Genomic DNA, 23,295 nt, shown 5'->3' with positions numbered 1-23,295 from the left:
TCCCAATATTCTTGGCAAAGGGAAGAGGAAAAAACAACAGAAATGGCATGGCTACAACTAGGGTGCAGAGGTGGGAAACACACACACACGCAATTGTTGGCTCCTTTAAAAAATCAATCTCTTTTCAGAAAGCTTATTGGCTTAAGCGTAAGACAGATCCCCCACCAACACACTCGCTTATTAAAATGTAGTTTGAACAAACACATGAGTGAAAATATTAAAATATTGATTAAGTTATTAAATTTACATGTTTCTATTAGTTTAAGCTTTTAGGACAAGTGGTGATTTAACATGCAGATCTCGTTTGGTTTACGGAATGAGTATTCTATTGAGAAATGAAATAGTTATTATTGGAAATGAAAGAGTTATTTATACTCCTTAGTTTGGTGACAACACATATACTTTAATTGAAATCGAATCAAAATCACTAAAAATACTCAAAAAAAAAAATTAAAAAAAATTAAAATTAAAAAGAAGAAGAAACTGAGCGTGGATACTGGTGGGTGGCTGACCACCCATTTGTGGTGGTCGGCAACCCAAATAATTGCCGGGGGTGGCTACAACCACCCCCAAATTCACCAGAGGTGGTGCGACTAACCCCAGCTCCATTTGTGGCTGGTTGATCAACACATATACTCCTTAGTTTGAAAAAAAGAAAATATATGTGAATATACACATATATTCACGTAGGTTTTTATTTATACTCCTTAGTTTGGTGACAACACATATATTTTAATTGAAATCGAATCAAAATTACTAAAAAATCTTAAATTTAAAAATAAAAATTAAAAAATTGAAAAAGGAGAAGAAGAAGAAACTGAACGTGAATACTGGTGGGTGGCCGACCACCCACAGAATTGCCCGGGGTGGCCGGAACCACCCCCAAATTCATCGGAGGTGGTGCAACCACCCTCGACTCCATCTGTGGCTGGCAGGCCGACCACCTATTGACTAGCCACAGTATTCACGTAGATTTCTATTTATTTATTTATTTATTTTGAGAGAAAATAAAAAATAATATGAGTAGTTTTTTTCTTTTTTTTTTTTTTAATAAAAAAGTATAGTCTATTTATTTAGAAATAACTATTCCTCTCAGTTTTTTTTAGAGGAATTAGTATTTTTCTTCATAAAGAAATAGTTATTATAAAAGAATAGACTCATACCAAATAAATAAAATGACTATTCTATTTTAGGTGTGTATTACGTGAACCAAATGAGGCTGGTGTGTTTTCTAAAGATCTATTTCCTTGGCTTTCATTAGAAATGGAAAATTAGGAGACTTATTATACTGTTAATAGTTGCCTACAAACATACCAAAAAAAAAAAAAAAAAAGCACAACATTCTTCGACTCATTTAAATATCATGGAATTATCTATGTCAAATATTGTCTTCAACAAAATTGAGATTTGAACATAAATCACGTAATCATGGTCAATTTCATCATTTGTTTTTTTAATACCTTTTCATTTCCCTTATAAACCATGAAATCAGGTCACTTTATTTATTTTTTCTTTTAATTTTTTTTTTTTGGGGTAAAATCATGGTAGGTTTCATCTTCTTTTTAGTATTTTTTTTTAATTCACTAACTTTTTTAGGTTTTTTTTCTTGGAGTAGCTTAATTTTGACTCTTTTTTCTTTTCTTTTTCTTTCTTTCTTTCTTTTTTTTTCTTCAATTATACTAATTTTGTGAATGCTACATATTTCTTGGCCTAAATGCCATTAAATTTTTGAAGAATTGTTTAGATAGTTATAAATCTTTAAAGCCGCAACCACCTCTAATATCTCATATGCACTATGTAGAAGAAAAAAAATTGTCAAAATTAATAATTTTTTATAATCTCTCTCTTTAATTATCTCATGTATTGAAATATATTTTATAATCTACATAAAGCATGTTTTTGTATAAATACTTGAAGATTTAATCATATATCAATCGTTAAAAAAATAAAAACATTTTAAAATTATATTTAACCGCCGTAAATAAATATCTTGATTTTTTCCCTGTTTTTATGCACATTTAAAGACCATTGAAACTATGTACCATGTAGCATTCGATAAACTCACCATTAGAAAGTAATAATGAAATTAGAAATATAAATTCTCGTGAAAATATAAATAAAATTCAAAATGTCCCTTCATTAATCACAAATTTTAACCGGAAGTTATTCTCTTAATCTCTCGGTTTTTCCTTTCAAAGAACAAAAATAAATAATAAAAATAATAGGGTGAGGTTGGAGGTGCATTGAATATGAGTTGGCGTGGCCGCGTGAGCATGGAGATCCTATGGCTGTTATTCAGAGGTATGGGCTAAAGTTATGATTGGCGAGTCAGAAAGTGGGTAAGATTATATATAGGAAGAGTGCATGGCTAGAATCATTGGATCTGCCTGTCAACCCTAGCCTCTCTGCCCTACCTTTTCTACTTTTCTTGGGATCTGTATCTCAACACTTTCTTTGTAGAACGTTTCTTTCAAAATTTCAAATATGATTCATAGAATATATCTGTATTTGAGAATTACTATAGCAGGTACAAAGTGTTAATTAAATAATTAATTTTTTTTTTTTATTAACTTAACTTTTTGAAATAAATAATAAATTAATATTGTATAAGATAAGAGTAAAAATTATGAGTTCAAACTCTATCTTATTTATTTATATTTTATTTCAATTAAATATTCTACGTGTTGGATCTCATCTATTAAAAGGGAGTTTGAGCCCACACGTGAGGGAGAATGTTAAAGTATTAATTATATGATTAAATTTACGTCTTCCTATTAATTTAAGCTTTTAGAACAAGTGTTAATTTAACAATAACATCTTTGTTCTACTTCTATTCTATTGAAATGATATGGTTATCAGTTTTTTAAGTTCTTTTTTTTAAAAAAAAAAAAAAAAAAATTGAAAATTACCATTAGATCTATGGAGTCCATACGAGGAACCCTCTCATATGGACCCCGCACAGATCCAATAATAATTTTCAAAATTAAGGGCTGATGGACACTGCCACATCAACCTAATGAGATGGGGTTAGATGAGAGTGTAGTGTTTAGCATTTCTCTTACTCTTATACAAAGATAAATTATTTTTAAAGATTATATATCATATCACTATCTTACTATATTGACGGGACATTGCCAATCTACCTTTGATTCAGCTCTTATTAACTATTTTCTTTTTTAAATGATAAATTGACAATATCACGCTAGCCAAATAAGATTAAGACATTGTTCCTTGTCCAAGACGCCACCATAACAAGGACAAGAGAGAGAGAGAGAGAGAGAGAGAGAGAGGGAGGGGGGATCCATCATCCATTCATGATTCATCCATGGTATAGTCCAAAGTGGTCTGTTGAAGTTTAAGACATTAAAACAAGTCCAGATTCAGGTTTTGTGTAATTTGGTCTTCTTCCACGACTTTGGTTGTAGGCTTCTCCTCTAAAATATTATATTGCCGTCTATCTAATAATGGCCTGGAAAAACCAACCTACTCATCTATTTTTTTTATTGCATTTATTTGTTATTTTAATGGATTGGCCAAGCATAAAATCATCTTTGTTGGAATATTCACTGTATGGGGATATCCCTCTGCATTTTTTATTTTTTATTTTTTAATTTGTTTTTACTCTTTTTTCTCTCTGTGGATGCTGGGAATGATGAGTTTTTCCAATGGCTGTGACATCTTTGAATATTATTTGATCAAGATTCATTTGGTGAGCAATTGATTCTTTGATGAAGATTGATTTGGTGAGCAATTGATTCTTTGCATTCAAACTCTCATTAGCTGACGTATGGAGGGACCATGCCAAGATGTGCTTAAATTGAGGCATAATTTTATGAGAAAGTTCAATACTAGTTTTTCTGCCCGTCTTCCATACGGCGCTTTTAAAAATTAAAATCAGTTATTGAATCCGTAAGACTTTCGTAGGTGAATTGGAATGGATTGCTTTTAAAGAAAGTCTAAACGTCATTTTCCTATCGTTTCTTACATACAATTTTTTTAAAAAAATTCATCAATTAAATTTGTAAGATTCAAACAAACAGACCTAATGATTGATTTTTTAAAACATTCACACGAGAGAAGGACAAATAGTAGTTATCTTGCCTTAATATTTTGTAATGGGTATACCCATTAGGTTAGTGGGTCTTTAGCATTGGTAGGTTAATGGGCCTTTAGCTCTTGGAGTTGTAATGGGTCCCTCCATATTATAGTTGGTAGGATCAAGAGTTATGTAGTCCAACTTGATGGTTTTGGTTAGGAGTTGTAAGGGTCTTTATAAACAAGACCTAAAAGATATGTATTAGGCATTCTATTTTGGGAAACGGGTCATCTCCGGTTCAAATGAACAGGAGAGTATCCAGTTCCTTATAATTTAAGAGTATTATTTTCCTTTCATATTTTTTTGAACTAAAATATTCCTACACTATAAGGAACTGGATACAAATGAACTGGAAATGATCCTACTACTCAATTTTGATAATCAATTTACGTTTGTAAATAAAAGTTGAACACCTCAAAATGTTCTAGGAGGTCAGGCGGCTCGAATGCCTATTTTGAATATACCATACAATTCTTCTCAATTTTCATATCCATTCCAATATTTTTACAATTAATTTACAAATCTTGTGTTTTATTAACCATACCGTTACATATTTTGCAACAACCGCAGCTAAAACTAATGTTTCACTGAATCAGGAAGAGCCATTATTAGAGGTCCCTCGTCTCTCTGTGGCCATTGCACTTCTTCATTAGTTTTCTCTGATAAATTAGCACTGACTATCCATGCTGATATGCTGGGTAGTAAACAAATGAGACAATTGAATAGACAAAAAATATATATAATAATCATAATAATAATAATAGTAAAAAAATAAAATAAACTGAAGATGAGCGGTTAGATTGAAACACCCCAGGTATTTGGGGTGGCTTGACCGGTCTCAAATCACATGGGAGTGGCCGAGCCACCTCAAAAAGTGTATGGTGTGCATCGGCCACCCCCAAATCGCTTGAGTTGGTTTGACCGTCACCCCCAAGTGTTAAGGGTGATTCATTTACTTTTTAACTCAAGGTATTTTTGTCATTTCACGTTAACACTTGGAATGTGCGTATCATGTGTTCAGGATTCCATTTATTTTAACAAGCTCAACTAATGGGATGGTTTTTTTCGCGGATCAGGATGCTCTCAATTTCACTTGAAATGAAGATGAGCCATTTCACGACCGATATTTTATTTTGTTGTATTTAAAAGTGTACATGGTACTTAAGGTACACATGCAGACGGATATTAACTACACACATTATTATCTGCATATGCAGATGCGGATAACGGTTTTAGGGTATGTAAATGCAGTTATTAGCCCCATCCGCATACCATTTATATATATATATATATATATATATATATTAAATTCACCAAAATGACATCGTTTTGAATTAGTTATATGTTATGTTTACATTGATTTGGTTGATTGTGTTGCTTTCTAATATAATATTTGGGCAAAAAGACATAAATAATGTGAAATCAATATATATTTAATATATTAGAGCTAAAAAAAAAATAAAATCCCAAAACATAAAAATTGGCCTATATTATTTTCAGAATCGATAAAAATAGGTCTTAATAGAGACCAAAATAAGACCTAAAAGATTAAAATAGACAAATCACCTAATATGTGGATAACAGATAATAACCGCATTTAATAATCACAATAATCGTACAGATGCAGTTAATAAAAATATAATGCGGATGCGGATATCTAAAAGTGATATCTGTATCTGCATGTACAACCCTACATGGTGCCACGTCATTTAAAATTTTTAAATGACGTGGCAACATATTCACCAAGTGGGAACGTATACTGTCAATTAGTTACGTAAAATACATAATCTTAACAATAAAATGACTCATCTCCATTTTACTTAAAAATGAGGTGATCTTATTCTCTTTTTTGCTAATGATTAATAGTTTAAAGGAGTTAAGTATGACAGATAATAGTTCGTAAAGGCTAACATGTAAATGAATGGTAGTTGGGGGCTTGCAAGAGGATTGAAATGGAGAGCATCCATTTAGTGTATTTAAGTGGGGTAAAATGGTTCAATAATTTTTGAGATCTCCTGTTGTTGTTATGGGTCTAGTAGAGAAGGTAGGACAGGTGCTTGTAAAAAGTCCTCTTAGAGTTTTAGGAGGAAAAATGTTAAATTCAGAATGCTTGAAGAACCCAATTCTATTAAAGATTCTATAATAAAATATCCAAAAATATTTAAAAGATCATAATCCTCTGAAGAACCCAAATTTTTTTTTTTTTAAAGATTCTATAATAAAATATCCAAAAATATTTAAAAGATCATAATCCTGACATTTCGTGGCACATTAAGCATTTGGAAAAAGCCTTAGCAAAGAGTCAAAGACGGACTATATATATATATATATATATATATATATATATATATACCAACGTTGAAACCAACCAAACATATTTTGAACCATTTTTGTTACGCAAATGACTAAAATATTGTTATTATCTTTGAATATTGACAACGACCAAATGAGCTTCGTCCCTCTAAATGTTTGAGCAGTGAGCAAATCTCAATCAAACCTAAATAAGAAATATTCTTATAAGAAAATAAACCAACATATATTCTAACAATACATATAGAAGAATGAAGAATCCGCCCATCGAGAAGGGAAACGAAAAGAGAAGAGAGCATCAAGTTCAGTGTTAATCATAGACATATTTGCATCTGTATTCAGTTTGAATATGGTAGAGGGCCATGTAAAATAGAGCATGTACAAGAGAAAAAGGAAAAAAGAAAAGAAAACGATGGTCATTAGTGTGTAGTATAGTAAATTTAGAAATATCTGTTTGATCGTTTTGATCCTGCTTTGGCCCCCAACTATACACGTACAACTCTTAATAGTTACAAAGACAGCGGGGTCTTGATATGATACACTTCCTCAATCATACAGCCCCTCCTGCTCCCATACATCTACCAGAAAGTCTATCATTTCCTATCAATTACAGTTTTAAAGCACAAATAGGAAACAGTGAAATTAGTAAAAATACTCCAACAAAATAAAGCAAGATTAACAAATTACACAGCAGACTTACAGATAGAGGGATTGGCTGGGGGAAAGGCTCCCTTGTCCCAAGCAAACTTTCATAAGTCGCATTCCAACTGCAAAGACACAATATGTCAAACAAAAATAAACAAGAGAGATTATAGCTCATAAAGCCGGGAACAAAGAATAACTTTATCATGTAATAATCTATTTCTGCCAGATATATGTCCCCTGCATATGATTTCTCCCTTCTTAATCAAACTACAAAAGCAGTTATGTATCAATCACTGATCAGTATCATTTCCAAAAGGTCGCAAATATTGCATGCAGTAAACATATTGAATCAAGGACTGACTATGTTATTAAAAACCATAAAAAGAACACTTCATTAGGACTTTGCTTTTGTACGTGGGAAACAGCAGTACTTAATTCTATAGACTTGATGGATGGTTGCCGCAGGATTTCAATCAATGAATTCATCATAAAAGGTGCAAGTAACACACCTTAATCTGGGTTCCCGACTCCGTTCAGTACGATCCCTGGACCTGCCAGATCCAATCCACTGAAGCCTGGTTTGATTCCAGAGAAGAAGACCTGCATGTCAAGAGATGTACATTTTGCATGACAGTCTCACCAACCAGAATTGCACTAAACCAGGGACTAGTGACGTACCAGCCAAAAACCCATCATCATGAACACAGACTCACAAAAAGGGGGTCATAAAAATCTCCAGATGGCACCATATAAGAAGAACCATAATTTCTCAGTACATAAGCAGGAAGCAAAGAATAACATAGGAAGAAAACTTGCCATTATTTACTAAGTCAGAATTGCTGCTCATGCTACCAATGCCAGTTCCACAATTAAGGGTCTGGTTCGACGTGCTGATGGATGAGATGCTTCTTTGAGATTGGACAGTGCTGTTGTCCAGATCACACGTGCTGGTACTCCAGAAATCATCGGATACGCTAGGTTTTCTCACCATGCGCCCTTGAATTTTCAGTCCCTTTGATGGCTCATCAACGGCAATAATTGGTGTGGGTTTAGTGCAGCATCCAAAACAACCCCTGTTCTGTTACAAACCAAGTTAAATCACATATACAATAAATAGCAGCAACCAAGACAGTACAGCATTAAGGCCAGATCAGTAAGTGTCAGCAGTTAAACCAGTATAAGTGGTAGTCATCAACATTATATTTCCCCTTTTCCTTTCCCACTTAGGAGAAAGAATATTTCAGTTAAGTTCAATTGTTGCAAAGTTAGATGCAGTATCAACAGTGTCACAAAAGGATCACCAAACTTAATTCACAATTATCAAGGACTCTAGACAGTAAGCACATCTTGGTACAGTTTCCCAACCATCTTTCCGAGATAGGAATGGATAACAGTATTTTGAGATGCAAAGGAATAACTAGATATGTTTCTTCTAAAGAGTCAGGGTACTAACAATGTCATAATTTATAGAAGCTGTTTTGTACCCTACCAAAATTGAATGTGTGACTTAGTTTCAACTAGGGCTTTTATAAGTAAAATCATTGTATTTTAATTCTGGCTCCAATTGTCCATTCATGATGATAAATTCATAGCATCAATTCCTACGTTAATTTATAGATTCATTTACTTTCCATGTCATGATAAATGACCTATTGCAGCCTTAATTTGTTCATTTAGCTTCCATTTGACATAATGAAACCTTGAGCACAGGAATAAAGCGCAAACAGAACAGCTGAAACATGAAAACAGATTGCGATGAAGACTGTGGGTCAAACCGCTCAGCAATGGGTGGAAAGGTCCAGATATGGAAAGCTTAATTTAAGAAAACATGCCAGAGCAGTTCTGCAAAAAATTAACAAAGAAAAAATACCACAGAGGACATTAAAGTGCACATGCAAATGTAAGCAATCTTGACACACGCATAAACTTATGCAATCTTGATGTCTTTTTTCATTGTCAATGAAAATGTGATGGGGGGCTACTTATAGGAGTTGGCAAAAGTTTTATCATCTGGAATTTGAATGCTAAGGTTGTAGCTACAGATTGTTTTGCAATCTATACCCACCAGAATCCTATTTCCCCATTTGTGTATAAGTTAATAGCCACTGCTTTCAACCCATCAATACCAGTTCATAGATTCAAGGTCTGTTACCATAGGAATAGTGATTCTCCAAAAACAACAAGGATCCATTTCCATCGCCAAAGCTGCTTAAAACATCCCACCAAAGCAACTGACTATATATATGTAGAAATACACATGTGTCAGGTTCAAATTACACTTAGTCTATCAAAAAACACTCTTGTTAGTGATACACCGCTCAGTAACCATCAATTGAATTAATATTTTAACAATTCCACCAGAAGATATATAAACAAAACACTCATGTATCATTTGTTATCAAATTCATACGCTCATATATATATATATATATATATATATATATATATATATATATATATATATATAAAACTGAAATTCAAAAATTTCATAGATGAGACAGTTCTTAGTTTCCAATTATTATGATATTTTGCAAGCAGAAAGGGCATGGGAGGGCTTGCAATCCAACAGTAAGTTTGTCAAAATGCTCTCCCAATGAAAAGTTATTTAGAGGTGTAACATTGACGAAGAATTGCACCAATTTATATTTCCTTACCAAGTTACATATACATAGCAGCAATAGCACAGACACACGCACATACAATTTTTTTATGTTTCCTTGCCGAGTTAAATTTTTAATACTCTCCTACAGAAACAAAAAAAAAAAAAAATTTTTTTAAAAAAAAAAAAAAAAAGCACACACCGACAACTATTAGTGGCAATAATTTTTGAAATTACACTGCCTTGAGTAACAAAAGGTAGTAGGATAACAAACAAGTCAACGAACATCCCAGAAAGAAAAGAAAAGATCAAAGCCAAAACTAACAGTAGTAGCAGCAGCAGCAGCAGCTAGAAGTACTCTCCTTGCTTTTGGAGACAAAAATCGTAGCAATTAATTCACTCAATATAAGCAACAAAAAGTACTCCCAATTCAAACAAAAAAATGATTATCGAGAGAATTAGCGCTCGAAATCGAGGACTCACCCCATGCAAGCGATTAAGTGACCGATCCAAGCAGTGATGGAGCTATTCAGCGTTACCATAGTCAGAAAACCCCACCCGACGGGGGTATTCAAATCCCGTGAACAAAAGGAATTCAGACAACTCTAGGGTTTCCAAAAACGGCAATGAAGAAAAAATCGGAAAGCTTCCTCCTTTTTGCTTTGGGTCTGTCTTGAAAATCAGAAAGCAAAAAAATACTCGTGGATTTTGGGTTTTTCTGAGAATCGATTGGGTCTTCTTGATTTTCACGTTGACGGTGGCCTTTCTGCCACTTGATTAATGATTAACAGTAACACTAATAATACAACTATACGTATTTTTATTTTTATTTTTGGATTAAATGTTATTTTGGGCCCACCATTATCAAATAGCCATCTATCAGTTTTCAAAGTTATTACACGTGGCATTTAGTATTGCTTAATTAACGGAGTTAGTCTTACTGTTTATATTTTATCCAGACAATTGAAAGGATAGATTTGGATTAGATACCTCCATCTTATAAAGCGTAGTTTCTAACCGATCAAGTTATCGAGTCATCGGTTATTCGGTGTTTCAATATTTTAGCTGGTGTTTTTAGGTAAAATTTTGTTATATAGATATGAATAAGATTATAGGGAAAAAGTGAAAAACATTTGCCTCCTCTAACTACCAAGCAATTTGCAATATTTTCTTAACTTTTAATTGTAGCAATGTGACCCCAAATTATCATTGAAGTTGCAAACTTGCAATGTCTCCCATCCGCAAAAATAATAAAAATAATAATAAAAAAATAACAAAACTACCACTCATAAAAAAAAAATAAATTGAAAAGAAACTGAAAAATTGAAAAAAAAATCATTTTTCTTGAATTTTTACTCTTTTTTTAAAAAAAAAAAAAAATTCTGAAAGTTTTTATTTTTTTCTAAATTTTTTGTCTTTTATTTTAGTCTCTTTTATTTTTTTATTTTTTATCATTTTTTGCCCAAAAGGAAGACATAGCAACCTTAATAGTAAGTTAAGTGAATATTGCAAACAATTGAAAATTTGGAAAACATTGCAAATTACTTAATAATTAAAGAGAATAAATATACTTCCCCCCAGATTAATAGATTATATTCACATGGGAGGCTTCTATTCACGCAGGATTTGATGAGAAAAAAAGAGTTTTAAGTGGGCAAGAATTAAAAGGAAAAAATAAATAAATTTATCAATTTTTATCCAATTATTTTTTATTATTATATTTGGATCTTTTATATTTTTTATTAGAGAAGAGGGTATTTGGACATAATGAATAAAATAAATGGGAGAATGATGTTCATGCAGTGGAAAACGGAATTATGGTAAAATAATATCATTGTCTTTTCTTCTTACTTTTATAAAGTAAATTCTTCATGACTTCGTGATGAGAAAAAGTACTCTTTAAATATATATACAATAAACGTCTCCGACGACTCAAGTCAAATAAGCCAAAACACACGTTTCAAAGATACCGTAAATAATGGGCCATAAACTCGATTAATATTTTGTTTGTTTTCGTGTAAAATAATTTTTGAAAAATAATTTTTGTATTTTTTAGTATTTGATGGAGGTAAAAATAATAGTTAACCGTAAAATAATTTTCGTTTGACCAAAAATACTTAATTAATTTCGAAAAATGATCTTCACTTTTTAAAAGCGTAAATCATTTTTCTCATACGACAGACACAGTCAACCTTTACACTCAAGCAATCGACCACCACCGAATTCCAACAAGCCATATTCTAGCACTGGTCGGAATCCACCGGTGTCGGAATTTGAAAATTTTTGTCGGAATCCGGCGATGTCCGGCCATCGTCGTCGGATTCCGGTGATACTGTGTCAGATTTCGGCCATCTGGCTAGATCTGGTCAGCTTCCGGCCAACTAGCCGAGATTTGGCCATTTCAGCCAGAATTCAGCACAAATATTTTTTAAAATAATCTAAATTTTAAAAAATATGATTATTGTTAGTCAATGTGTATATCTTAATTAAACATAATTTTTTATTTTTTTTTATATTATTTTACATTAATATTTTAATGTTGTGAATAAAAATTAATTTTTATAAGCTAATATAATTGAATGAAAATATAAAAAATGTTTATAATTTTTTGTGCGCGCCAAACACCAAAAAATGTTTTCGACGGAAAATATTTTCTTGAAAAATGACTTCCCAGAAATTATTTTACGACATAAATTATTTTACACCGAAACAAACGGAGCTTAAGTTCTAAAAAATGGTAGAAATCATTTACATGTATATTTGTTGCACATCTCTGTATAATGGATTTACAAATTTACTATTAAATTTACGAGACCTAAATATAAATCGTAACAAATTTATTGCTGGATTTGCAAAAAGAATGAACCGAGAATGTACATTAGAATGATGTCTAGCATCTCTCATAAGTTTAAGAAAAATGTTTAGATTTCAACTTTTGTCTATCTCCTTACAAGAGATAACAGATCTGCCATTGAATCGATAGGTCCTACAGATTTAATAGTAGATTTACAAAAAAGATATAGCTCTCTAAGTTTAATAAACTTTTTTTTTTTTTTTTTTTTGAGATGTTTCACATCATTTTATTGTATATCTCTTACAAATCTCCCATTTAATCAGTAGAACTCATAAGTGAGTTCACATATTCAAGAAAAAATTTACAAATTTTGTACGGATGTGTTAAAGAGAATGCTACCAAGCATTTCTTTGTTACCCACCTTTTAACCTAACAAATGGTTGATACTTTTAAGAGCGACAATTTGTATTCGTGTTTTAAGTTCGAATCCTGTCGAGACATACTATAAAGTCATTCAATTAAACGGGTAGCTCTCTAACTTTAACCCATTACTTTTGTCAAATTTGCAAGCCGAATAAAAAATTGGCATTCATAGGTCCTCTTAGTTCTCTAAAGAAGAATTTTGATTTCAACCCAATTCCAATAGAAAATGTAAACTATTTTTGGATGGTCTACATTTCAATATCAATCACTAATGAGAGCACAATGAACTATCCACATAGTTTTTTAAAATATAAAGTACAGCTAATAGAGTACCAAATCAAGCTTGCAGTGAGTAGCACGAAGTGCAGAAATGATACAGAAGCTTTTTCATTCCATTACTTTATCAAAGTATGAACCTCCCAAGAATTGAAGAACATTTGTCATCTCTACTCCCAGGAAATCTTGTTTATGTTCTGTTTGTTTTAGTGTAAAATAATTTTTGAAAAATAATTTCGGCACTTTTCGATGTTTGGTGAGGCGAAAATAATAGTCAACCGAAAAATAATTTCTATTTAACCAAAAACGTTCAGTAAATTTTTAAAAAATGATTTATGCTTTTTAAAAGCATAAATCATTTTTTCCAGACGACAAATACAGTCGACCCTCTTTTAAATGACGCAGTTAACCTTCACCCTCAAGCAGTCGACCATCGCTGGAATCAGGCAGCCATCACCGTATTCCGACAAGCTATATTCCGACACTGGTCAGACTCTGGCGATGACCGGCCATCGTCATCGGATTCCGGCGATGCTGTGCCAGATTCCGGCGATGCTATGCCAGATTCCGGCCACACTGGCCGGAAGCCGACCGAATCCCAACCATTCTGGCATGGCCGGAATCCGGCACAAAATGGCCAGATTCTGACCACTTTAAAAATAATTTTTTTAAATCCCAATTTGTAAAATACTCATTTTTTTTTTTGAAACAAATTATTGTTAGTCAATATGTATATCTTAGTTAAACATAATCTTTTAGTTGTTTTTTTTAATATTATTTTACATTAATATTTTTATGTTGTGAATAAAAATTGATTTTTATAAATTAATATGATTGAATGAAAAAAAAAATAAATAAAAATTGTGATTTTCCGTACACGCCAAACGCCGAAAAATGTTTTCGGCGAAAAATACTTTCCTGAAAAATAACTTCCTAGAAAATATTTTACGACAAAAATCATTTTACACTGAAACAAACAGAGCATAAGTTACTACTTTCTCTTGTTTCTTTTTCTTTTTTATCACTCCCTCCCCACTAGTGCATAAGAATATAGCATCAAAATGAAACAGAGAATACACCAGAAAGGTCAATGGACGACAAAATTTATCTAACTTCACCCTTGTACCATTTCATTCTCACCCTTCCGAATAGGAGGAAAGCTAGTTTACCTTCTTGAACAGAAGGGATGCAAGACTCCTCAAAAAAAGAAGGGATGCAAGGCCTGCACTCCATCGATACATTGTCGCTGGCTCCTGCTTTTTGGGAATGAGAGAAGCCAGACCAGCCCGTAAATTGTGACCAGTCACCATCTCCAGTCTGGTACTGGTGTCCGAAGATCTGAAATTAGAACCAACATGTATATATTACTACATATTACATGGCTGTTCCTTGAAGATATTCTGTACCTGGAATGTGCATTATGTAACTTAGTGCTTAGCTCATTAGATAAACCATCCAATTAGGCGGGTAGCTTCATTACCACCAAGCAAAGCGGGAAGAATTTCATATTATTATGTGCTTGTTCCTATAAATGTATGTGTGTGTGTGTGAGGGAGGGAGGGAGGGAGGGAGGGAGGGAGAGGGTGGGGGGTTTGTGACGAAGGGAGAATTCCTCGAGACCAAGAACCAACCACAAAAATAAGAAAATGTAGAAAGAGCCTTTCTAATTAATTGGAAATATCTCATGCTTCATTAAAGATTCAAGAATAGGTAGCAAATGATAAATTTATACATTCAGATCAGGTCATATATTTAAAAAGAACACATAGGGAATTCTCATCCTCTTCAAGGATTTTTTTTTTTCGTCAAATAGAGAGAGAGAGGAAACAGGGCATCATCCCCCAGGATGGATGTAAAAGTGTCAAGGATAGTGTCGCATCTTTGACATTCAAGTGGGCACCAATCAGATCAGAATTGGTCAAGGCCTCTCAAGTCTCAGGAAGAGTTAACTTTACATGGGAACTAACCTACCAGAAAAGAGCAGCAAAAAAAGCCATTACTCAACCCTGTATAGGTATGGGCTTGAAAATGCGTTACCAACTTGTCATAACAAAAACCTTATAAAGTTAGCCTGATCCACTTCCTTTATTATAAAGGGAAAAACTAATTAGATTCTAAATAATATTTGGTAAGTACCCTTCATAATTAAAAATAATCACATGAAACAATGTCAAAGTAGGAACCTGTCAGTTTACCCTTATCGCATCAACAGAAAGAAAAAAAGGGGGGCGGGGGGAGCACATACGTAGGAGGAGGGCCTTCATATGCAAATGTTGACATGCCTTGTCGTTGCTTGTGCTTAGGATTAGCTGTGCATATTACATAAATACGACCACGGCGTTTCACTATCTTACAGAACTCACACATCTTCTTAACTGATGACCGCACCTTCATTGTTGCTGAAGATCTAAATTAAGACACCATCAGATGCAATATCCAATTATAAAACATAAAACAACAATTCATGACAATGTAGAATTAAAAGATAGGTGCTGTTTCTACATATACCAACTAAGCAACCAACCTATTGAAGAAGAAGGCTATGAAAACCATCAAACAATAAAAGATCTAGCCTCATAACCAAAAAGAAAATCAACGGATACATTGGTCCAAGATGATCTAGTTTGAAAGAAACCTTGTCCAGCAAGACATCCAACAATGGTTGAATCACATAAAGGTCGGCATTCGCTTGTTAAAACTCAAGTCTTTTTATTATAGATTTTTTTTTTTTTTTTAATAAGTAACTGAAATATCATTAAAAGTGCAATTCAAGTACATAGGAGAAACGCCCAAGTAGAAGGAGAAAAATATACAAGAAAATCACTAAAACTAATCACCAAGGGAGCTAAAAATGGTTGTCCAAGTATAAAGAGAATAAAAGGACGAGCTCCTCCAACGTCCTCTCTTCGCTTCCTAAGATTGTCCATAGTAAGAATCTTTCCTAAGGTTGCCGACCCAAAAAAAAAAAGCCACTGTCAAAATAACCTTGGTCCACCAAATACTCTTCCAACAGAAAGGAAAGCCATCTTTACATGCAAGGACCTTGTAAAAGGAGCTAACATTGAACATCCCTTTGTGTGAAAGGGCCCACCAAAGCTTGTCTCCTCGATCCCGTCTCACACCATGGGCATACAACAAAGTGAAGAAAGAAGCCAAGACATCCACCTCCCAATCGTGAGCCCCTCCAATAAAGCTTACATTTCACTGAAGGGAACCACTAAAAAAATCCAAATGAACTGCAACAGAAGCATCCTTCACACAAACAATGCTATATAAATCCGGGAATGTTTCTTTAAGGGTCATCTCTCCACACCACACATCATCCTAGAATATGATATTAGAACCATCTCCCAGCTCAAATCTGATATGGCTATAAAACATCCTCCAACCCCTCCTAAAATTCTTTCATAGCCCCACTCCATACGGATCAGGGGAATCAATAGAACACGACCTGCACCAAGCACTACCAAATTTAACATCCACAACAACCGCCTTAATGGTCACTTGTGAAAATCATAAACATCTACTCAAATACAGGATATACTTTTTCATTAAACATACACACTTTTTAATTTCATTTCAGAGTGTTTCTCAAAGAGTACAGTATTAGGTAGTTTCTAATTTCCATCACTTCAACATCTACTCTACATCAATAACTTCTGGCTCGGCACCCATATTGCTACGTTTTACACTTAACAAAGAACAAAATTGCCAGAGGAAGCACACATTGGGGTGCTAATAAGATAAATTAAACGGGCAAAAAAACAACAAACAGATATGACAAACAAACGGAGACCAAAATAAAAAATAAAAAAAGAGTTCATTTTTCCCGTTCACTTCCGTAAATCTGATTCTACACTTCGAAAATCGAATAAAACTACTTTCAAAACTTACTAGGAAAAACAAAAATAAAAAACCCAACTCTAGTTATGAGTTGCATAAACAGATGAGCTATTAAAGAGCTAGTTCGCAAACATAGAAACTCATGAGGCTATAAATGGAGATACAAAACCCTAAACCCTAACCTTATTAAGCATGAGACTAGAAAATGGAGGACAAAGTACCTGTCTGGCGAGAGCTGGCGTGGGCACTGGGGAGTGGGCGTCGTCGGCGTGGCACTGGGCGTGGATCAGAGATTCAGAAGAGAAGAAGAAAGAAGGAAAGAAGAATAGAAGATGGGCGACGGTTTGAACTGTGAAGAGTGAAGAGAAGATGGTCACAAGGTCATAATTAGAATTAGGTTTAATATTATTTTCGTTTTTTTTTTTTGTAATATATATATAAATAATTATAATTATATATAATTAAAAAAACCGGTAACCGGTTACCCAGTTATTAACCGGTTTTTAAAAATGCTATAATCGGTAACAGGCAACCGGGTACTCGGTTATCCGGTTGTGGTTATTTTCATTTCTCGATTTCCCCGGTTAGCAGTTATTAGCAATTACCAGTTAATAACCGTCCCGCTTGTAAACCCCTACCAGTGATTAAGAGAAATATTACATGCACTCCTAAGTCCAAATTCTCAACTGCACATTCTCTAACATGATAGTAAAAATTATCATTGAATTTTGGATGAATCACCAACGAATTTTGGATCCAAAGGTAATTTTTATTATCACGTCGGTGTCTACTTGAGAGTACGTGTAGTATTTCTCGTTGATTAATGTTAGAGTATTTTTTTTTTCTTTTGAAAGCAAAAAATGGTAAAGATGAGTGATTAAATGTTGGAACTCCCTATTGGGCTTTACAATAGTAGGCTAGTAGTATCTTACCCACTCACTGGCCACTTGTCAAGAGGGGTCTAGACAAGCCTTCAACATGGGGCAAGCACCCAATGAATTGGGATTAATAGGCACGAGTCTCATCTCGTTTAGCATCTCCAAGACACAACTTTTGACCACCTTTATTCACATTGCAACTTTTACTTTTACTTTTTTTTTTTTAAAAGAAAAAAAAAAATTCTAAATCAAACTAGGGGACCACTTTGCCATATGAGTAAAGTGGTCAAGAATTGTGTCTTGAGAAAACAAAAGATCATATCTCTTAGCATTATACCCTTGAGATATAATATTTGTTCACCCCAAGATACAACTTTCGTCCACCCCTTGAGCACATGGCCACTTTTAATTTTTTTTAAAGGCAACGTGGGGGAAACATTTCTCCCAAATATTCCTCCCGCCCCCATGATCTCAATGTCAATATACGTTGTTTGTTTGTTTCAAATGGGCATTGGGTAACTAAAATTTTGGTAATTAGTTTATCAAATTCATTGAAGTGAGAACTTCACGAGAATTGTTGTACAAAAAATGATGCAAAGCCAAGTGTAGCCAAGTGTAGGCTTTCGTAAGTAATAATTCTCGGTAAGTACGAGATCGATCAACAGGGAATGATCAAACACAAGAGAATAATTTTTATTATTATGTAAAAAAAAAATAAGAAGAAGGAGAAATTTGACTTTGGTTTCCACTAGAAATTGGAGCAATGGAATTGAATTTGAATTAAAAGGTAAACTACGAAACTAAAATAAATAAATTTGCTTTGGAAGAAATTAATAGAAATACTAGAGTTTCAAGGATCCACCTAACATCATTTTATGTATTCATGAGACATATAATGATAATTCAATTAGGTAGAATTTCAATTTTTTTAATTGAACAATACAGCAATAAAGCACTCTTAAAAATAAAATAAACTGAATGTGGGTTAATTAAAATTTGATTTTGATAACATGACACAATAAAATAAGCATCTATTATTAATTCGGATCATATCAAAACAAATAGAATAAGCATTTGATATAAACGAAAAATAATAACAAATCAAAATAAATTTATTCTCATGAAACTTCTTTCAAATTAAAATTATCACTGACATTCAATTATTAAACCATGAAGAACAATAAATAAAATGGTCTCACGAATACATAATAAGAATACTAGGCTTCACCTCTAGCCCTAGCTAGAGATTTAACCACTCTTAGTATTAAAATACATAATGAATTATAAATGAAAAGATGAGAAAAAGAAAGAACTTGAATATTATGGATAAATTTCATGTACAAAAGCTCACTGTTCTTCCTTCTTTTCATCTCTTTGTTTTTTCTCTCTGCAGTGGCTCTCCTTTTTCTTTTTTTCTTTTTTTTTTTTTTCTTTTTTTTTTTGTTTTCTTTGCAGCCTTTTTATATAGGGTCAAGAAAAACCATAGTACTTCTTTTATTTCAAGGTACACCACCTATGCAAGGTTGGGCTTCACTTACATTTTTTATTTTTTATGTTTTGTTTTCTTCTACGTGGGCCCCACGAGTTTCTTCCTTATTTATGTGGTCCTCCACGCCTTTTTCTCATTTCTTTCCTTCTTCCTTTTGCTTTGTCTTTCATTTACTGCTTGGCTTGGCTTGGTTTTCTTAGCTTGGCTTAACTCATTTTTATCCACTTCTTTGTTATGCTTAGCTGGATGATTATGAAAAATATTCAAACAAAGCAATTTCCTGCATTAGAATATTTTTTATGCTCAAGATTAATAATTCAACATTTTTCCTTTATTGAATCTAAAATGTAAGAATTAAAATAAAATATAGTATGATAATGCTTATTTTAATAGAGAAAATATGCATTTTTAAGCTATTACCAAGAATGATGTCATCTGGATTGAAAATAAATTGAAACCTCATAATGATATCATCTAGATTAAATTTTCAAGAATCAAATTCGCAACACCAAACTTACATGAAACAAAATAAACCTCAACAAAACCCATAAAATGCACAGATGGAGAGAGAGAGAGAGAGAGAGAGAGAGAGAGAGGGTTTTGGGGGGAAACATTTAGGGGATAATGTTTCCCCCACACTGCCAATAATTTTTTTTTTTTAAAAAAAAATTAAAAGTGGCCACATTGGCAAAAGGTGGACATGAGCTGTGTATTGGGGTGGACAAGTATCAAATCTCTTTCTCTATACCCCTAGATACTCAAACATGAAGTTCTCCATCTTACCAAACCACTTGGGAATCAAACCCATGTTTTCCCTCTCACCAAACCAACCTCTCGGATGGAAGTATGTTATAGACCAGGTGTGTTAGGCAACATACTCCTCCACCCCCCCCCCCCCCCCCACAACAACTCTTTTTTTTTTTTTTTTTTTTTTTTTTTTTTTTTTATTATCAAACAACTTTCTTCACTTTTCTCTCACAAAAACTTTAAATCTCTTTTTACCTTTTTATCACATTAAGCACTTCTTATTACTACTAAAAAAAATCACAACAAAACTATTTACCGAATGGCCGAGTCATGGCCAACACCTACATAATTAAGCTTGTTTGGTAATAAAGACAATACTATATTTTATATGAGTACAACTGTACAAGTACTATACAAGTTGAATTATTCTTTTTTTTTTAAAAAAAAAGTACATACAGGAATGTTGGTAATTTTAAATGGATGGTTTGACTTTAGGCTTAATGCAAATGAGGCAAGCACTGTAGGTAGGAATGTGAACATGTGACGTACAAAGTTAAAGAATGGTCCAATTGGGAGGAAATGCGTAGCACTTTATGAAAAAGATGGAAAATTATGGTTGGAAATGAGAGTATGTTAGGGATGTTCCAACATCATCCATCGTCTTTATAACCACTAATATATTAATCAACCGACGATTACCATCACTAAACCTTATCTTAATATTCTTACCATGTTCCCAACAAGACAAAGAACACCCACCTAAACTTCCATATTAATTTCTCAATGGGGTATACTGAATGTCGTAATCAGAAGCAAAACACACATGATTGGCAATAAAAAGCCAATAAAAATGTAGCAATTTGATCGCTTTGGAATATAAAATAGAGGGTTAATAGCGGTAGGTTTATCTAGCTAACCGAAGAATAGTAGTTACGCGTGCGTGAATCGATTGTAACGGATTCCATTTTTATAGGCTTTTTGTTAGGACAGTTAAAGAGATCTTAGAGCATTCCTAGTAGTCTTACCTTTTAGTTATTTTGGTAAACCAATTTGATGAAAACACTAAAAAATCACTTCCAGCAGTCTCACCACTTTAACAAAAAAGTTTTTATAAGTGAAAATACTCACCAATTTTGATGAGTAATATTCACTTACCAACTCTTTCACCAATTTTGTTTCTTCTTTCTCTCTCATGTGATCAGTACACTTTTTTTTTTTTTTTTTCCTTTTTTCTCCCATCTCACATCTATCACACACTATGATGCCCTTATTTCATGGACATGAAGGTTTCTTTGTCCATGACATAAACTTTGTAGTTCTTTCATTCATCTTTTCTTTCTTTCTTTCTTGAATTTGGTTGAGAAGCAAATAAAAACTTCTGTAAATTTCTTAACAATGATCTAATCTCAAGATGAAAATGTATGGTAGCTTGTTGTATAAAAAGATTAAATAGAGAAAGAATAAAGAAATTTGAAGAAAAAAAAATTATTTAAATGGAGTAGTAACCGTAAATAGTTAAAATGGTAAGGCTGCTGAGAGAATTTTAAAAAAATGGTTCACCAGAATAGAAAAAAGTAATTTTTAACTACTAGAAATGTTCTTAAAGTCTATAAAAATCATTTCTTTATAATCGGGGCATCTTGAATAGCCTCCTATATATATCATTTCGATTAAATTCGGTCTTATTTTCTGAATTCCATCTATCAATTCATCTCATATTCATTCTACAATCCATAATTATATTTCATTCATTGCATTTGCCATTTACAATATAGAAAAATACTGGAAAAAAAAAAGAAAAGAACAAATCTCTTTACATTTGGTTAAACAAACATGATGATGGGGTGATGGCTAATTAAAGAAGTAAAAAGCATTGGGTCTTTCGAGAAAGGGGTTTTCTTTACATTAAGAGTTGTTTACTGAGTTGGTGAGGTCACACGGAAAGTCGAAGCATCCAAAGAGAGATTCGTAGACGTCATGGTCCTTTACAGAGGTGGTGATTCTTGATTGGTTCATTGTGATTGTATATGTCATCTTCCACCGGAGTACCGTACCTGGCATCTACCAACTGGGGCTTTGCTTTGCTCACTCAATCAAGTTTAACCAGAGGGTCACTCAACGTAACCATCCACTTCGGCCACGACTATTAGAGTATTGATTTAAGAAAAGTGAGTTTATGATGACCGATGATGGCCTTGGCGGGCTTGTCCCGACCGGTGTTCGAACAGTTCAAAACATGTTTAGCTAGATAGGTTTCATAAAGAACTCTCTCACGATACCTTATTTGAAGGTGTAAGAAAATGGTTCGCACGGATAAGAAGCGTAAACGATTCTACACCTAATGAAGGTTATTTTCTTTGGTCAATATTTTATACTTAAAAAGCGTTTGGTTCATAGGGAAAATCAACAAAAATTTATTATACTTTTGTATATATTTTGAAGAGTTGCAAGAAAGAGAGAAAGGCGGCATAGTGGAGTTGTAAAAGAAGAGTGTGTGAGAATATAAGGTCTTCGGTTGGGATTGACATCCAGCGTAATTGCATGCCTAATAATCTGGACAGTCAATTGTATGACGGCTCCTTGTGGGGTCTATCTACTTAAGCAAGTATTTGGACAGCCGAAGACCTGTTCAGACAAGTTAGCCTTATAAGAGCTCTCTCACACTAGTCTGCTCGAAAGTATAAGAAAATAGTTTACGTGAATAAGAAACGTAAACCATTTTACGCTTCAAAAATGTTTTTTATTTTTAATTTTTTGGTTAATTGAAAATATTTTCAGATGGATGAATACAACAACCGACACCTACACCAGTGACACCACACGTCAAATAGAATCACTGTTGCTAACCCTGAAGCTTCCAGGCATTTGCTTATAACCAATGTTATACAATTCACTCACATCAGCATTCCTAGATCCATCTAAATATCTAATCACGTGCCCGAAAGTTTATTAGTGGGAGACAAGGGTTTCACCTCAATAGAGAGCACCTTTAGCTTTTTGAATTTTGAGTTAGACTTATACGTAGCTAATTCTTTTCACATGACTTTCTTACCTTCTAATCAATGACGTGTTACTTCATTATATTCGTGTTTAGCTCATTTCCCACGTCACAAACTTGTTTTTGTCTACACTTTCTTGAGACATTTGCCTCTCCCACATAGGTATGGGACCATATGTCATATATAAATGTTATTA

General features: G+C 33.2%; 1 protein-coding gene and 1 long non-coding RNA gene across 3 annotated transcripts; both read right to left on the bottom strand.

Annotated features, from left to right (window-relative positions):
• Positions 1-6,698: 6,698 nt before the first annotated feature.
• Positions 6,699-10,434, bottom strand: LOC133856547 (uncharacterized). Of its 2 annotated transcripts, none has more exons than XM_062291601.1 (5): positions 10,134-10,434; positions 7,868-8,129; positions 7,561-7,651; positions 7,107-7,173; positions 6,699-7,006 (listed from the first exon to the last, which is right to left on the bottom strand). In XM_062291601.1, exons 2-5 carry the CDS (start codon positions 8,040-8,042, stop codon positions 6,953-6,955), a joined length of 387 nt encoding a protein of 128 aa, XP_062147585.1. In that variant the 5' UTR covers positions 8,043-8,129; positions 10,134-10,434; the 3' UTR covers positions 6,699-6,952. The 2 variants fall into 2 exon arrangements, with proteins under 2 accessions (XP_062147585.1, XP_062147584.1); XM_062291600.1 differs by having other exon boundaries at positions 7,868-8,124; positions 10,134-10,433.
• A 2,669-nt stretch (positions 10,435-13,103) lies between these two features.
• On the bottom strand, positions 13,104-17,357 carry LOC133856521 (uncharacterized). The gene is made up of 3 exons (XR_009898214.1): positions 17,208-17,357; positions 15,389-15,550; positions 13,104-14,481 (listed from the first exon to the last, which is right to left on the bottom strand). It is a non-coding gene; the product is annotated as an uncharacterized LOC133856521 (long non-coding RNA).
• Between the last annotated feature and the right edge of the window lie 5,938 nt (positions 17,358-23,295).

This window comes from Alnus glutinosa, chromosome 14 (genome assembly GCF_958979055.1).
Source record: "Alnus glutinosa chromosome 14, dhAlnGlut1.1, whole genome shotgun sequence".
Classification (NCBI taxonomy): Eukaryota; Viridiplantae; Streptophyta; class Magnoliopsida; order Fagales; family Betulaceae; genus Alnus; species Alnus glutinosa.
This window is presented reverse-complemented; position numbering and strand designations above follow the sequence as displayed.